Here is a 979-nt window from a genome sequence, read left to right on the forward strand (position 1 = left end):
CCGGGCGGGGGCACCCCGGGATCCCCGTCCCGGCGCTGTGCGGCTTCCCCGCGCCCTCCTGGTGCTCTCGYCCCCTCCTCGCCGCTTCTTTGCACCCTGTTCGCCCTCTCCTTGCATTTTCCTGCATCCTCCTTCCCAGTCCGCTGCGCTCCCTTCGCACACTTCTTGTACACGCCTCGCTGTCCCTTTGCACTACCCACAGAGTCAGTCCCGCTSCACTCCAACTCCCTGCACCTTCCTSCCCCTTCGCAGCGCCGGATGGGTGAGGGAGGTGACGGGGAGCCCTCTGAGGGGACGACCCGACTCCGCCACCCGCTCGCCCTCCCGTCCTCCCGCCGTGGGACGGCACCGGCCGCCGGTGGCACCTACCTACGAGCAGCCCTGCGAGCCACCAGCACCGGACCATGGTGCCCGCTGTGTGTCCCGGCCAGAGGCGCGATCGCCGCCGGTGCCCGCGGAGCTCAGCGGGGCGCGGCGCCCGGCGGTGCAGCCATGGGCCGCCTCCGGCGCTCCGGTGCCCGCGGCGGCGGCACCCCGGCTTTCAGCCCGCAGGCGTCCTGCTCGGCCCGAGCCTTGCGAAGGGAAAAAAGCGGTGGGGGGAGGAAAAAGTATATCTTTTAAAATAAAACACCACAGCCCACCCCGCCTTCGCAGCGGAGCGCGTCCCCTCGGCTGCTGATGGCTTTAATGGAGCTTGGCAGCCACAGGTTCCCGCTGCCAGAAGAGGTGGAGACTCCGCCGCCTGCGCCCCACATGCGGCCGCGCACCGCACACGCGGGGGAGGAGGAGGAGAAGGAGGAGGAGGAGGAGGAGGAGGAGAAGGAGAAGAAGGGCAGCCCCGGCTCGGCACCACAGACTGAGGCCGGCACCCGCCTCGGGACTGGCCTTTCTCCCTCAGATACCGGCCCCTTGTCATCCCCACGCCATGAGGGGATCGTCYCTCTATCTCCAAGCCATGAAAGGATCGTCCCATCATCCC

At 68.8% G+C, this 979-nt stretch overlaps 1 protein-coding gene across 1 annotated transcript in view; it reads right to left on the minus strand.

Annotated features, from left to right (window-relative positions):
• Positions 1-731, minus strand: part of APCDD1L (APC down-regulated 1 like) — a 16,836-nt gene extending 16,105 nt beyond the window's left edge. The window contains exon 1 of the mRNA XM_057378143.1: positions 370-731. Within this exon, the coding sequence (XP_057234126.1) occupies positions 370-406 (37 nt within the window). The 5' untranslated portion in view covers positions 407-731. The remainder of the gene's footprint in view (positions 1-369) is intronic.
• Positions 732-979: the final 248 nt, after the last annotated feature.

Source organism: Malurus melanocephalus, unplaced genomic scaffold (genome assembly GCF_030028575.1).
Source record: "Malurus melanocephalus ecotype Western Australia unplaced genomic scaffold, MMel_1.1 scaffold_341, whole genome shotgun sequence".
Lineage (NCBI taxonomy): Eukaryota > Metazoa > Chordata > Aves > Passeriformes > Maluridae > Malurus > Malurus melanocephalus.